This window comes from Lates calcarifer, linkage group LG5, assembly GCF_001640805.2.
Source record: "Lates calcarifer isolate ASB-BC8 linkage group LG5, TLL_Latcal_v3, whole genome shotgun sequence".
Lineage (NCBI taxonomy): Eukaryota > Metazoa > Chordata > Actinopteri > Centropomidae > Lates > Lates calcarifer.
Genome location: NC_066837.1, coordinates 2,487,884 through 2,501,733, shown reverse-complemented (window position 1 = coordinate 2,501,733; position 13,850 = coordinate 2,487,884). Strand labels below are relative to the sequence as shown.

The following is a 13,850-nucleotide window of genomic DNA, read 5'->3' as shown; positions in this document are numbered from 1 at the left end:
TTAGCACTTTCATGTGCCCGCACCTCCTTCTCTGCTCGCTTTCTTCTTCATCTAAGAGAGAATATGCAAAAACCCAGAAGGAGGGGGAATGAGAATATGTGGGGGGTGGTTTGTATGTTTCTGTTGGAGGTCAAATAAACGAAGACGATAAAGCAGATAGTGGTGAAATCCGCAGCAGAGGGCCTGTGCAGAAAGGTAATACTTTGAAATATGTCCAGGTCTCGTCTCCAGGAGCGGAGATCAGAGGGGAAAGGAAACGCAGGCACCATCATCATCCTCCTTCCTGCTCTCCACCACATAATGAAATAATTAGATAATTAGACAAGTAATTGGACTTATTCTTTTTGTCTTTCCTCCTGCAGTGACGTCTGCTCGGCTGCAGAAATGCGAACAGAAAAGGGTAGTGCGGATTTTGAGCAGCACCACGCCCAAGCACTGCCTCAGGGCATTATGGGGAAAACAGGAGCCTAAATTTGCCTTGACCTATAGTTTGCATTTCTCAAAATAAGCCCTGCATAAACACCCTGCGTGTGTGCAGTAGGAGAGAGGAGAGCGGTTCTTTGCATTAAGCACTCATCCGTTGTGCCATTGCTTTATGTTAGGGGATGATTAGTCAACCAATCAGAGAGCTCGACCTAGTTTTTTTTTCCTCCTTCCCTTCCCCGAGCCATGACCATGTTCAAATGGTGAAAGTGTGACTGGCTCCACGCCACAGAAACATAATGTGAAATCTGCAAATCCACAGTTTGATGTGTGGTACAATGGTGTGTGTTTGTGTGTTGATGCACCTTCCTGTGAGACAACACCCAGTTTTGATTGCTTCTACAGTATTTCTGCTGTGTTAACAAGCGTGTGTGTATGTGTGTGTGTGCAACGGTAGTGTGTTAGTCACAGAAATAGCTGCCAGCGCACATCAGCCTCCTTTGAGCTCATCACCGGATACTTCAGAGAGAGAGAGAGATGAGATGAGATTAGGGATTTGGTTTGCCGAGAAGCCGTCAGATTGAATCGACACACCACGTTTAGGATGTGTGTTTTTATGTGTGTGTGTGTGTGTGTGTGTTTCCCTGCAGTTTGTTTGACTCTGTGTTTTACCACGCCTTTGGCCAATCATGCACGTATTTGCTTTATTCATTTTCCTCCTCATTCCCCAGGACACACACCCACACATGCGCACACATAACATACATAAATGCACATACATATACACACCACACACATTATACCAGAGGTGGTTGCGACTCTTTGTAAACAAGCTTTTGTGTTTGTATTTGTTCTCACACACACAAAAATGGCTCAACAGTTCGACTGAAGTTTGTTTTCCTGCAGAGAAAAAAAGGATTTCGTTGATCTTTCCTCGCTGTGATGTTTGTGAATCACTGCTCTCTCGCTGCTCTGTGGCTCTGTGTGTTGCAGCACTCAAACAATTCAGCTGTTTAAATGATGTCTCACTTTCCAAGAATTTGAACTTGGTTAACAAAAATACAGCCAGAAGTGGTTTTATTATGGGTATGAGTGATGCTTTTTATTCTATTTCTGTTTGTTTTTTGGGAGAGGGACTGAGATCTACTGCTGATAATGTTGCCTTCGCCTTTTTCAGATGTAACTTTGACAGAAAAAAATATAGGATTCATTTCAACACAGTGCTTACAGTACACAGCACCTCATTAGCTTCCTGTCTTGCCTGGTTGCGTGTCCTTTGCAGCCTTGAAATCAGACCCTCGATCTCCACCGAGGCACCAAGGCCAAACAGAATTTTATTTCTTTCCAGCAGTCAGTCAGACATCATCCAGTCAAACCAGACAGCCGGTCCTTGGGGCGACATCTGAGAACGTTGTCACAAACATTGCGTGAAAGAAAGCAGACATTCAAAGAAAGGAGGGGAGCTTTCAGAGACAGATTCACGGCTATTCAAGGCTACATCTCAGCCCCTTCCACCATGACATGATGTTTTTCCATGACAGAAACTAGATATTCTTACACATTATCACATTGTACAACATGATATATGTCAGTTTCAATCCAGGCTTCGCTGCATCTTCCCATCACCACGCTGTTCGTGCCATATGCACATGCATCTTAGTGCATCCACCATTATTCTAGCACCGTTCACATAAACTGTTGTATGAACTTGAATAATACTAGAACACATAGAAAATGGGATGTTAGCATGTGTCCAAATACAAATATGTGCTTATGTGGCGAAGGATAAGACTTGTCTCTGATTGGCTAGGTGTCCGCTAGATTAAAGATTAAAGTCAATTTAAATGTACCTTTAAATCTGGGTTCATGTTAGCCTAGCTTATCTTAGACTGCAAGTAGGTTGAGCCACAATACTGACATCTTTTTCTTTTCCTTATTTCCCTGGCACATTAATTGATTTGTGGCCATGAGGTAATAGAAAACTCCAACAAAACTCTCAGCTTTGAGCTTTTAGTTTATAAAAATTGTAGCATGTTAGCGAACAGCTGCCAAAACATTAAGCAGAAACGGAGCACTGGCATCCTTTGGGAGCTGTGTTTCTGGCCACCTGGCAAATATAAATGTAATCTCCTTTGATCCAGCAACTCCTGAGAAAAATCTCTGGCTCCTGTTTATGTTGCTAAATATTTGACTTTTATTTACCTCCAACTGGGCACCTAACAAACTATCTTGTGTTTGTTTATTTCGGTCTTGTTGGTTGATAACCAAAGCGTCAAAGCAGCTGAAATCTGTGAAATGATAGATGTCTAAATCTTTGTATCTTGTGTGTAAACAACAGACATAGCAGGGCTGCTCATGCTCCTTTGGGTCGTGCATCAAAATGTCCAGCCTAATAATGATGACCATGCAAAGGAACATACTGTACTCAGACATTAAAAGATCAACTACAAGATGAATTTTACATATCATTCTCTACATTAGACATACTGTCCCTGTGAGTTGAATCCAAATCACAGTAAATATGGAGCATGTGTGGAGAAAATAGATTAGTCTGCCAGTAAATTTCTGTTTTAGTGTTTCTGGTTGCTGACTCATCATGTGATCTCCCCCCGTGTCATTCCAAATCCTCACCATGGCCCTCACTGTCACCACTGTGGATGAGATGTTTTGCCGTGTGGAGCTTATAATGAAGGTCAAAATGCAATGAATTACACAGATTAATGTTATTTTCTTTTGCCCAAGAAGAGCAGCCTCTGTGGAAATGGCTGCAGCTAATGAGGGCTAATTTAGAGTGCAAGGATCATAGAGATCAATGAGGCCTGTTTCACCACTGACCAGATGAAGTTTAGCTTATAATTCTTAGCACAACTTTAGTGTTAGGGGTCAGGGGTCATGATCTGCACCTGTGAGTTAACTCAGTGCTTTTGGCCAGTGATGGAACACATTTCTCTAAGTGGCACACTTTGTTTTTCTGCTCAGGCATTGTGGCTGTTATTGCTTGTGTGTTTGTGGGTAAAAAGTGCTGCCTGGAGCACTTTTGTGAGGTAAAAAAAAACAATGGATGCGTTTGTTCGTATAATTTGTGTCTCCTTTCTCTTATCCTATCTAATAGTAGTTTTTAACTTTAAGGATTTAACATTATTAGCACACACATTTAACAAGTAACTCCTAGATTTTTTAACTTGTAGCCCCATGTTTTTGGGTGTAAATGATTGGGACCTGACATCCGTTATGGAGAGGACATGGGAGTTTCTAAGTTGTCTGATGGGTCAGTTTGTTCATGTTATGTGACTTTCAGTAGTGGAAGAAGTATTCAGATTCTTTTAGTCAAAGTACCACACAGTAACACAAAAAAGACTGTGTAGGGGTAAAAAAGAGTAGCTACAGAGGAACACACCTCCAAGCGTTTCACGTGTCTCAGACCTTTGACAAACATAATAAATTTCGCTACAGAAAGCCTAGGGCGAACTTAACTTTACCCCACATGTGTATTTATCATCCCTTAAAAATGAGTGGCTTGTTTTACCCCATTCAAAATATTTACTGCTCATAAAACCAGCCCAAGAACAGGCCTTACTTCAGGCAGAAATTGTGCTTTATTATCTGATAGGAATATGATCTTTAGTGGCTCATACATCCAGCTGTTCAGTAACATTCATCCAGCTGATACCCTCATCCCAAAGCCACATACTGCTGCACCCAGCTCCTCCTTATGCCTCGAAGCTTTCGGTGTAGTTGCAGTTATTGTGCTTTACTCTTGATTCACACCCATGGTGTTTTTGGAGATAACCCTGAAAAGAAATGAACAGCCCGTCACGTCAGGGTGTCAGGAATGGAGAATTTTAATGCAATAACCACAAATTGTGTCTGAGGTGTTAAGTTAACTTGGCTTGTTGATCTTCCCCATCTCTCCCCTGCATGCTGTCTCACTCCCTCCTCCCTTAAGCCCAGACCCCTGTTAGGGTTAATTAGGTATTGATTTGATCAGGGCCAGGCAAGGGGCCCTGTTTCTAAGGGCTTTGGTCATGCTAAATTATTAATGCTCATGCAGCACTATATATAGCTGATGTCCAATGGTCACAAGAAAGCCAAGCGCTGGTTCCATGTTCCTCTTCCACTGCCTCGCTGCCTCCCTGTTTCCTTCCCTCTCCCCTCCTCGTTCATTCTCAGATTGACTGCTCTGCTTCCTCCAGTGTCGAGTTTCTGTCCATGGCTGCTGGAGGAGGGAGAGATGCTGTTTCTTCACATGCCTGCGTGCGTGTGTGTGTGTGTGTGTGTGTGTGTGCTTTGATTTCACAAGCATGCCTTGAATGAATTTTTGAGCAGCTCAGTTGCTCTCAACATACAGCAAAGCAGTAGTGCAACAGCACTGGGAGTGTTTTCTTCTTCTTCATTTTTTCTGATGTCGTACTTGCCAGATTTCCCTGTTGGCATGTTGCCACAGATAAATCGAGCATTTCCTGGTCATCTCTGAAAAGTTCTCCATGCAGCTCCTCTTCTTTCTCCTCTTGCACCATCCAGGCTGATATTTGATTCTAACACATCTATGTCGTCCTCATGGTGTCCAGTGCCCACTGTCAGTCACATCTTTACTTCAGTGTTCCTCTGTCCTTCCCTCTGTGTTTCTGCTATTTTAATGCCTAGATATTGTAAACCCACAATTTATACAACAGTACTTTTGTATGTAACTGCTGTTTTTAATGTCTTTACTGCCTGGAAACTGGATGAATTGATCCGATATTGACTGCATTTTTTGAATGCTGTATCAAATTCTGCTGCAATTCATAACCAAACCAGGAAATATATAAATCTAAACAGCGTTTCAGCTTTACATGAGATTACAGTTACAAGATGAATCATGTGCTTACACACTAAACTTGTCAGGTGTGCGTTTGTTTACATAATCTACCTCTGCTTTATGATTCAAATCATATTTTTGCGTCTGCAGCAGCTCATTCATATATGTTCAACACATATTTTAAGGCTGTGTTGTAGCTTGTTGTTTGTCCCTTCTGGTACAGATGTGGATTAGCTCAATGTCTTGTGATTCCCTCCATGCATGTATGTGTGTATTTTTGTGTGTGTGTGTGTGAGTCTCTTAAGTTTGTGTCACGCTGCTCTCGGCTGCGCTGCTGGACTCTGTGAAGTGAAACGAAGTGACACAATGGAGGTTTCAGAGATTGGGGACAGCTCTGTGTGTGTGTGTGTGTGTGTGTGACTCTATGTTCACGTGCATTTTTGTGTAACATACTTACAGAATCCCAGATGCCATATAATGTGTGTGTGTGGTTTCTCTCTCTACTCTGTCATGTGTGAATGCTTTTGGGCCCAGAGTGCGTTCACTAACTGACCTACATTTCTGGAGCTTTTTGCCTGTGGCTCAGGAGACTTTGTCGCTGTTATCTCATCTAGCCAATCACGTCCCCTAATCTCGTTTGTCCAATCACATCCTCGGCCCCTTCTGTCCAATCGCAGCTTTAGCCTCGCGGGGTAGACATCCTCTGCTCTCCACCAGGGCCACTGCTGGAGATGCATTTGTGACCCACTGTCCCTTTAAATATGAAAACACTCTCCATCTCGTGGCCCAAATAGCACTGGAGGGGGGGCGACCTGTGTAACTTTGACTTTCAGCACTGATTTCTCACGCTGCAGCTCCGCAACCCTAATTATCCACCCCCCCACCCGCTCCCTGACTTGAAAGGAGAGTTGTGTTTCTGTGCATATTGGCAGCTGGAAAGGAGGAAAAAATTGAAGCTTTTGAAAATTCTTTGAAGCTTCCGTTTTTTTGTTATCAAAGCTGCCTTTGTAGGCCACATGAATTTTGCATGTGCAGGTTTAAGGGAACTTTGTGATGTGCCTGTGTGTGTGTGTGTGTTTTTTTCAACACATGCGGTACTGTACTAATTTGAGAAATGAGGAAAGACGAGGAAAGAGGGAGAATATTGGCTGCCCGTCAGAATAGATTTGGGTGAGAGGATGAATACATTAGAGGCGGGTTTAATCTGCAGCCGATTAACTCTCTTTGGCCGATTTAAATCATCAAAATTAGTACATCCGCCTCTTAACATTTAGAGCTTAAACCATGATATGAAAAAATCTACCTTCAGAAGCCCAATTACACAAAAACACAAAAACACTAACATCACAAAGACTGCTGGACCACACAAGTTTAAATGTCACGTGACATGACCCGTGTGTGTGGTTGATGTGTGTATCATACCATCATCAGATGATAGGCCGTGCTGGAATTGAAAAGATAACACAACTTCATTTGTTTCTGGCTTCTGGCCAACACAAGCTGAAAAGACTAAAGGGCTAGTAATGAGGGATTTCACACACACACACACACACACACACACACACACACACTAACATATAGATACACAGTCACACACCATCCTACACACTTTTATTGTCAGGAAAATGTGATTTAAATGCATCATACTGGTGTTTCTGCATGTCTTAAGCCCACAATCAAAACCTTAGCTCTTCATATTAAACTGAGAAACTAAGAAAATGAAAAGTTTTAATATGATGTGAAGAATTTTTTGTAGGTTTGGCAGTTGCTGTGATCCAGTGTGAGATTTAAACTCTATTTAGCATCAAACAGTTCAGAGCAGTTACTCATCAGTGAGGTTGAAGTCAGTTCCCCCACCATCTTAATTTCACGATTATGAATTTAAAAAATCAGGACCTGAATAGATGAATGCAGCAGGACAGTGAAGTTAAATGCTCATATAGATGTCAGCTCCCTCAAATTAAAGCCAGATGTCAGCATTTTTAACCTCAGTCATTTTTCAAAGCGGCGTGCTTGAGCACAGAGCGTCTGTGGCGTACGAGCTGAAGGGATGTTGCCGCTGTCACGAGGTCAGCTGTAATGATTTCATAACAAAGAAAAGAAACCCATTTCCATGGAGGCTGCGGTTTATCAGGCTAGCTTATTCCTGCAATGTAAAGTATGTGGCCCCAGACATTCACCCACTACACCAAGACAAGTGGCTGCACTTGAACTTTGTGTGTGTGCTCCGTTAACCTTTACCTGCCTGCTAAAAAAACACACATTCATTCACATACATACATATGTCTTTGTCTCTGTTTCTGTCTGCCTCTATTTTCCATTTAATGGAGGATGATGAGAGGGGAGGGGGGAGGGGGAAGGTAGGTTGGGTTGGGGGGGGGGGGTCCAGATTGAAAATTGCGATATGTATTTATGTTTCTCTGTATGTGGTTGCCAAGCAACAGCAGGCCGAGGGTATTTACAGTTAATAAAAAGTGAGTGACATTAGCTTGGTGTATTAGAGGTAAAGCGCTCATTTGCTTTAAGATCTGGGAATAAAGACAAGGTCTGTGTGTGTGTGTGTGTGTGTGAGAGAGAGAGAGAGAGAGAGAGAGTCCTTTGTGTATAGAGACTAATAAATGCTTCCACACCCCGTCTGTATAGGCGCAACTGTGTGTGTGTGTGCGTCTATTGTGTGTATATGCATAATAATCACTCAGCCAGTCTTGTCTTTGTAGATGTTTCCATGTGTGTGTGTGTGTGTGTGTGTGTGTGTGTTGTGTGCCTAAAAAGGCCTTCACATTAGCCTTTGCCTTGTCTTTTGTCCATGTGTGTATTACTGTGATTTTTGTTCTCTCACATTATTGTCCATGTGTGTGTTTGTGAGTGCCTTAAAATGAGCTTCCATGCTCTTGTGTGAATGTGTGGATGCACAATAATGTAGTTTATTATGGTCAGTTTACAAAAATAATAAAAAAAATATTTATTTACACACTGAATTCTCCACAGATTGCAAACTGCTTTCTGCAGCTATTTTTGGTTTAGTTTTTTTTGTTGCTGCTGGGGCGAGAGCAGTGGAGGCTGTGCATCAGCAAAATACGCCCCACGGGGGGAAAAAAAAATCGTCGTCATTTATGTTCCTTCCCCTTCAAAAGATAAAATAATGATTCAAAAATCCTCGTGTAAATATTTCACTGTGTTTCAAACAACGCTGGAGTTATTTTATCCTGAGTGACAGTTTTTCGTTTTCACAGTGTTTGTGTTGCGTTGTATTTTAGCTGTTGTCATATTTGTTGTTTTGATAGTAAACATGTCACTTTACATTAATATCACATCTCCTCTCTTTTCCACAGGCTTTGAAAGCATCTTGGAAGGCTTGTTTGGGCCGGGACTAGTCAAAGATATCACCCTTTTCCAAGGTAAACATGCTCAAACACATCTGTAATAATGATAATATAATAATATAGGTATACACATATTTTCTTTCCGGAGCCAGAAGAGTGATTCACAATTAATTAAACAGTAATGTCTGAAAGATGTGAAGATAAATTAAAGAAACAAATTAATAAACATCGCTGTTAGATCAGACGTAATACTGTTCTTGTTGTTTACAAGGACTGAAAAGGACGTTTGATTGTTTTTGCCGTCTTGAACGAACGAATACACAAACAGCAAAGATTAATTTAAGTCAAACTGCAAAACTTAAGAACAGCTGAAGCTGATGGAGTCTGTTTCTGGTTTCTTACTGGCCTCAACCAGGCGGCGCTGGTCTGATTCTTGATAAGCTGCTAAACGTTAAAACACAGTATGAAAAGTGACTAAACGCACCTGTTAGAAACAGCATTCATGGTCAGAGCATGACCAACAGAAACTGGTCTCCAGTATAACCAGTCTGTCTGGTCTGGTATTGTCTTTTTCAACAAAGGTGGCAGCAAAGATAAGCTAATGTTACTGACTGCAGATGCCTCTAAAATTTAGTCTCAACCTCGCATCAGTCAAGTAGATCTTGTCTTGTAATTTTAAATTTGTTTAATGTGCAAATTCAGGATTTGCTCTTTGTTTCAAACTATACACCAGGAAGTAGCTCGCTAAGAAGAGGAGACTTGATGTAGACTGATCGATCAGGATCCAGTGAGAAAAACTGTTATCACTAGTTTTTCATTCTGGATCAAGTGTTGTAGACAGACATTGTTATCTATAGAGTTAAGATCCAAGAATAAAAAACTCTAGTGCAAAATAAATCTGAAATAAGATTCTGTTTCAGCCAGGAGTTTGGTACCAGACTACATTGACAAAAGCAGTAATTTTTTTCTGAGGGGAACACAGGAGTTGCTGATAAACTGCTGCCTCGATTGGTTGGTTTGTTTGTGTTATTGTGCAACTTTAAAGTATTCAAATCCTTTACATAGGGAGAACAATCACACAATAACACAAACAGACTAACAGATGGAGGCAGAGCTATTCCAGCAGCTCCTGTGTTCTGCTCAGTAAAATTCCTGTTTTTGTCAATGGAGTCTGGTAGTGATATATAGAGATGTTTCTGGTTAAACTAAAAGGATCTTCCTCTTTAATAAAAAGCTCTGTCTCTGTAGGAATCCTGTCATCATGTTGTCAGACACTTAGAAGAACAATCTGAGTCTGTCAGTGACAAAAACAAACACTTTAGTGGACGTACTTTGACTGTGACAGTTGCACGTTTGTTTTCATTGCAGCAGCTGTTTGTGGATTTTGTTCAGAGTTTCCTCCCTATTAATCATTTACACCCAAAAACATGGGAAAATAAGGATAGAGAGATGTCCATTAAGTAAATCCATACACATGAATACATACATGAGATATGGTAGAATTCACCAAAACTGTCACCTGATCCAACTGTTCCCTGTTTCCTCCTCCGAGTGACAAATCAAATATGGATGCCATGAGAGCAGAGCAAGTGAAGGCCACCCAGATCTCCATCTCTCTCTCTCTCTCTCCTCCTATCTAGAAAAAACGAGGTCAACATGGCGCCCTGAAGTCATGTGACCCCTCCCCCACCAACTTAAGGCATTTTTAGAATATTTCTAATATTTTCACTCATGCATTACACTTCCACACACAAGTATACAGCGGCCATACGTTCTCATTCACGAGGCTGCGGACGGTGAAACCTGTACGTGTGAAGTTTACATACACAAATTCACACATTTAAATGAAAAACATAGCAATGTTTCAGAAATTGTTTTCCCTAAAGTGGTGCTCAGTGTTTTCTACATCACTGGTTTCTTATATTTCCCAGAATTCCCTGCGGGAGCCCACTCAAGAGAAGGGAATCATGTAACATATAAAGTCATGTGACCATGCTGCGTTTGTATAGATTTATTTGTGATTGCAGATAGATTGAACATCACACCTCGTCATCTCTGATACGGACATCTTGAATCTTCATTCTAGTCCGATATTCTGTCGATCCACAGTAAAAAAAAACACATCAAACAACAAAATGGAGCCAGAAATGTTTGATTCAGACTCTTACAAACACACACACATTAATCAGTTCACTTTTTATCTTCCCACCCTGCTGTCACAGGGAGTTCACACATAAAAAAAACTGTGGAAAACCCTCATACACATCTGAGAAATCAAGTTTGTTTGGCAGAAATCTACACACAGCACATTAATCAGGTTTCTGTGAATCTCAAATAATCTCTCAATTACAAGATGCTTAAGAAACCAGGTGGCTGCAGACGCTGTAACCCTGATTAATGAAGTGCATGCAAACACACCGACTGTTGAGCAGGAACACAACCACTTAAAGATTCATGTAAACAGTATCAACGTCTTCCTCAAGCTCGCAAACACAGACACACACACACACACAGAAACTTGACTACCGAGAGGGTGGGGGGTCACGTTAGCAGTGGGACTGGAGCTAATTGCTGCCTTCCCAGGGATATTGCAAGTGGCACAACCGCAGGGTTCAAGCACAGCTCACCTTTAACCTTTTCATTACAGTGAGAGGAAGAGACGGAATGGGAGAAAGAGAGAGTAATATACTGTCCATTTATCTGTTGCATGTCTCACAGGAGTGTGAAAGGAAAGTGGACTGTGATTGGAAGAGATGTAGATGTGATCTGGTTTATTATAAGGAAGAAGTAGGCTTTCACATAGAAAACTAACACACTGTATAACCTGACCTTGTATGGTTCCCCCTGTGATTTGTTATAATTGCAAAAGACATCGGTGTGTACGTGTATGTCAGGTGTATACTGGAGTTTTAGTTCTGGGATCTTTTGACCTGGGCAGCCATGAACAGCTGCTGCAAAGTGTCTGACGACATGATGACAGGATTCCTACAGAGACAGAGCTTTTTATTAAAGAGGAAGATCCAGAAACATCTCTATATATCAGTACCAGACTCCACTGACAAAAACAGGAATTTAAAAGAGCAGAACACAGGAGCTGCTGGAATACCTCTGCCTCCATCTGTTAGTCTGTTTGTGTTACTGTGTGATTCTTCTCTAACTACTGAAGGTCACAATTCTCATCACAAATTAAAACATCTTCCATATCACTTTATTTGACAGCTTTAATGACATCTGTCCTAATTAGTTGGTTAGTTTTTACAAGGACTCTGGGTCACATATTAAAGAGAGAAATATTAGTAACATCTCTTTTTGCAACAAGGAAAAGAACTAAAAATAAATCAGTCAAAAGAGTAAAATCTAGGCATTTAAAGAGACGGACAACGTGCACATTAGTTTTTAAATGTTTCAATACAAACTTCTTGTTATAAGTCGAACACAGACTGTGTTTACCTTGTCACAGATCTGAGGGTTTCATTTATGTAATTTCTAAATCACTGCAGGTCTCCAGGTAGCACTGATCCAGTGTGAACTGGTCTGGTAAAATGAAAATGTTGTGGCTTAAACTGGGCTGATTTTCACAGTTTAATGTCAAGTGAAGGATCATGAGGATATTCCACCATCCTCAGGACTGATTCAACACTGTATATTGATGTAGTCCATAGTGAATTGAATTTATCTGTCATTCACATGTGTGGTTAATTTTTATGCAGCATACCTGACGTATGAAGTTAGTAATCTAATCATCTGCTGTAATTAAAAGTGAATCATTTGAATGCTCTGCTGTCAGTCTCTGTAGGCTTGACTGGATGTTGATTCATCTACACATTATCTACAGCAGGTTTTCAGATTCAACCTGTGTTTGGTTATTTAAATAAGCCGATAAACACACAGCGCAAACAAAATACAAAATCTGAATCCAAATTAAAAAGACAAAACAAGAAAACAAATTGTAGTTTCTTTGTACTTTTCTCGATAAGAAGACTGTAGATATGAACTCACCAGTTTGCTGATGTATGTTTAGATCAAAAAAGTTCATTCGCTGCTAGTATGTGCATCAAGTTGGGAGATACAGAGGATTATGGGAGCTGGAGTTTGTCAGGATTTAACCGTCTGCTCTCTGTCTTCCTCTGTGATCCAGACTGCGAGCCAGAGGAAGTGTCTGACTGGTCCTTTGACGAAAACTGTCTCTTCTGCTGCTTAAGACGTGAGAAAGTCAAGGTAAGAGACAGAGAAACATTTTGTCTCCCTCTCAGACAAGATCCAGTGACTCTTGAGTAAAACTACAAGGCTTTAATGGAACTCCCTGTAAAACCAGAACTTGTCCTTGTACATTTGTTTGCAGATTAAGTAAATGAGAAATAATGTTAATGAGTCAAATTTAAAGATGCTTTTAACCTCTGGACATACCCAGGCTAGTAGTTTCTAGTCTTAACGCTAGGCTAAGCTATCCCATGCTAGTTCCCAAAATATCAAACTAGTCCTCTGGTTTAATGAATGTAGGTTAAATATAGTTTAAGATATAAACTGTGCTTTTATCCAAGGTTTACGCTAAATTATTGATCAATATCTATTATGAAACATAACATCCTTGAATAAAATAGGGAAGAATGATATGTGCAAAATAATAAAGACCCCAAACCACATGCTTTCACTGCTATTGAACATGTGATCGATTAAAAGGAGGGAGAGACAAAAAGCAAGCAAAAGAAAATATAAATCAGTGTTTCTATTATATTCTGAAGAATAGAAACAAATGCTGCTTTCTGCCTGTTACAGCACTTGAATTAATCCTGTGAATGAAACCCTTCCCTTTGTCCATACATTTTGTGTTTTTGTCTGCCGCCATTTTGAGCGTTCTGTTGAAAGCTCCACATCTTTGTCTTTCCTCCTCCTCCTCCTCCTCCTCCTGCTACATACTTGTTATTTGTGTTTTTCAACCATCATGGTCTTGACCCCAATTTAGCTTATGAAAGGAATGCTACATAATGATTTGGGTGTGTAGGAGTGTGTGTGTGGGGAAACAGGAGGAGGTGGAGGAGGAGGAGGACGGTGACATGGGTGTAAATTAGTGAGACTCCCACAGCAGCAGAGAGGCCCGTGCCTCCTCTCAGAGTTTCTCATCGGCTAAAAAGTGATCACAGCAGAATAATAACGAGTTTATTGGACCAACCCCTTCTTAATGCACATATACATATGCACATGCATGGACTCCTGGTACCATGGTACCTGCGTCTGCTTATTCTGCTGCAGGCCAAGTACTCATGTGACATAGCCGCTCGCCGTTAAAGACCTCCACTACACTGAAA

General features: G+C 41.0%; 1 protein-coding gene across 2 annotated transcripts in view; it reads left to right on the top strand.

Annotated features, from left to right (window-relative positions):
- lcor (ligand dependent nuclear receptor corepressor) overlaps nt 1–13,850 on the top strand; it is an 81,472-nt gene that overhangs the window by 45,294 nt on the left and 22,328 nt on the right. For both annotated transcript variants that reach the window (XM_018672553.2, XM_018672552.2), the window contains 2 exons: nt 8,554–8,619; nt 12,683–12,762. In XM_018672553.2, the coding sequence (XP_018528069.1) occupies nt 8,554–8,619; nt 12,683–12,762 (146 nt within the window). The remainder of the gene's footprint in view (nt 1–8,553; nt 8,620–12,682; nt 12,763–13,850) is intronic.